This window comes from Nannochloropsis gaditana, assembly GCF_000240725.1.
Source record: "Nannochloropsis gaditana CCMP526 unplaced genomic scaffold scaffold187, whole genome shotgun sequence".
Taxonomy (NCBI): domain Eukaryota; class Eustigmatophyceae; order Eustigmatales; family Monodopsidaceae; genus Microchloropsis; species Microchloropsis gaditana.
The window spans coordinates 9,480-11,499 of NW_005803766.1; the positions used below are offsets into that span (position 1 = coordinate 9,480).

The following is a 2,020-nucleotide window of genomic DNA, read 5'->3' on the forward strand; positions in this document are numbered from 1 at the left end:
TTTTCGAAAATTTCTTTTCCCCATTCCCTCCACCTCCCTTCCTCTAGTTCTGCTCGCAGATACTACCAGGACGATGTGGGTCGGCTGTTGCAGATGGCGAAGGAAGGCACCCCGGAAAGAAATTGGTGCCTGGATGCCCTGGTCTTGCTCTGGAGCGACGCAGCCCCGGTCTTCGATGCCGTGGAAGGATGGGTGGAGGAAAGGAGGAAAGGGAGGGAAAAAGAAGATTTGGAAGGGATCAAACAATTCTTGAGCGAGATGGGGCGTTCCTGGCCGAGCGTTGCCGAGAGGGAGGAAGCAAAAGAGGGTGGAAGGACTAACGTCCCGTGCCTAGGAGGTGTGGTGGGCGAATGTAATGGTGCCCAGGAGATTTAAAACATCACAAAGGAGGTTTGTCTTGGATTGTTTGGTTTGAAGTGGAGGGGTATGGGTGTATGTATGTGGAAATGTGTACGATTGTGGTGGGATGGTAGGTGCGGTTTTGTTGTATGTGGCGATGAAGCGTAAGGAACAACGAGAAATCAGACAGCATGCAGAATCCCGAGAGGAAGTATTGAGTCGATAAAAGTAAGTGAAACCCGTAAAGAATGCCAAGACAGAGATATGAAATGTATCCACATGTGTGACAATGCGTGGTATCTTTTCCCCATTGCACGGGGGCACGTTGGACTGGTTCGGACCTACTATACTACGTACGCTTCGCTTTATTTTTTAAAAACATACGAGGAGCGACAATCTGGTATAAGAACACATATGTGCTTCACTTTATCAAAGCAATAGAGTATTATTTGGGGTCGGCACCTCCTCGTGTTTAAAATTTGAAAAAACCGTTTGAGTAACTGCCTATGCGAGGGCAAACATGCTTTGCAGAATATCAGGCGCAAAACGATTCACTCACAGGTGAAAGAAAGGGATTTAAAATTATGTCAATAGTCACAAATCCTTTAATTTCCATAAATCTGCTTTCTTGCAAGACTCTGCCACAGGAAAGACGACACTGATGCTTCGCTATGCTTCCAAGGCGCGGTCCCTTCCCGCCTCCCTGTTGCTTGTCTTTCTATTTGGTCTTCTGACAACATTTTTCGTGTCCTGTGCCACAGCCATCGAGACATCTACAACTGGTAGGTTTTGAAAGGCAGATTTTCCCTCACTCCTACCCGCATTAATTTTTCTTCTTCCAACTCCCTTCTTGCGTGTTCATTGCCGCTAGCTTACACAGAGGAGCTGGATGCGCGCACTTCATCTTCGCACTCAAATCTTCGTCCACGTACAGATCATACATTCGATAGACTTGCAGACTTGGAAGGGTAAGTGAGAAGGATTGACGTCGGAAATTGTCCTGAAGGAGGTTTTGAGTAGGAGACATACTGTACACAGTCCGATGAGTTTCTCCATCATCTACTCGGTTTCTTTCTATTTAAACAGTACCAAAGGGTCTTTAAATGGCAAAATACGCCCAAAATCATCAGAGCGTGACATTTTTGTGCCGCCAGCAGCCGAGGAGGAGACTCTCAACCCTCTTCCTCGTTGTCCTAAGAATGCACATTACTCTTTCTGCGCGATCGAGCCGGTAATTCTATGAGATTTACCCAGTACCTTATAAGCAATCGAAATTTGTCGACTACTTCAGGCACAGATCATTCTGATCCCACTACATGTCAGCAAAACTTTCTCTTCTTGAGAACTTGACTTGCTTTTTTCCATTCCATTTGCCTTCCCTGCTCCTGATTTGAAAGCGTCAAATACTCTGTACCTGCTTTATTCTATATTGTGTGTCCTTGCAGCTTTTCCACAGCATTTGGGCTACTGTATGTACGAACGTGATATATTTACATGCATTCTCACTTTCGTCCTTCGCAGAAATGCGCTGCCACCTGCGCTGAACACAGAGACAGCCAGGAAAAGGAGGCAACAGGAGTGGTCAAAATGTGTAACAGAATGTGCTACCAGCGCTGTGATTGTCTACCAGACTTTTATTTACTCGATGTAGGGACGGCGGGAGAAAGGGGGGGAGTGGGGG

At 46.5% G+C, this 2,020-nt stretch overlaps 1 protein-coding gene across 1 annotated transcript in view; it reads left to right on the plus strand.

The window, feature by feature from the left end:
- Positions 1 to 934: 934 nt before the first annotated feature.
- NGA_0618700 (uncharacterized protein) overlaps positions 935 to 2,020 on the plus strand; it is a 1,867-nt gene continuing 781 nt past the window's right edge. The window contains exons 1-4 of the mRNA XM_005855468.1: positions 935 to 1,121; positions 1,211 to 1,307; positions 1,426 to 1,570; positions 1,861 to 1,986. Coding sequence (XP_005855530.1) covers positions 1,001 to 1,121; positions 1,211 to 1,307; positions 1,426 to 1,570; positions 1,861 to 1,986 — 489 coding nt within the window. The 5' untranslated portion in view covers positions 935 to 1,000. The remainder of the gene's footprint in view (positions 1,122 to 1,210; positions 1,308 to 1,425; positions 1,571 to 1,860; positions 1,987 to 2,020) is intronic.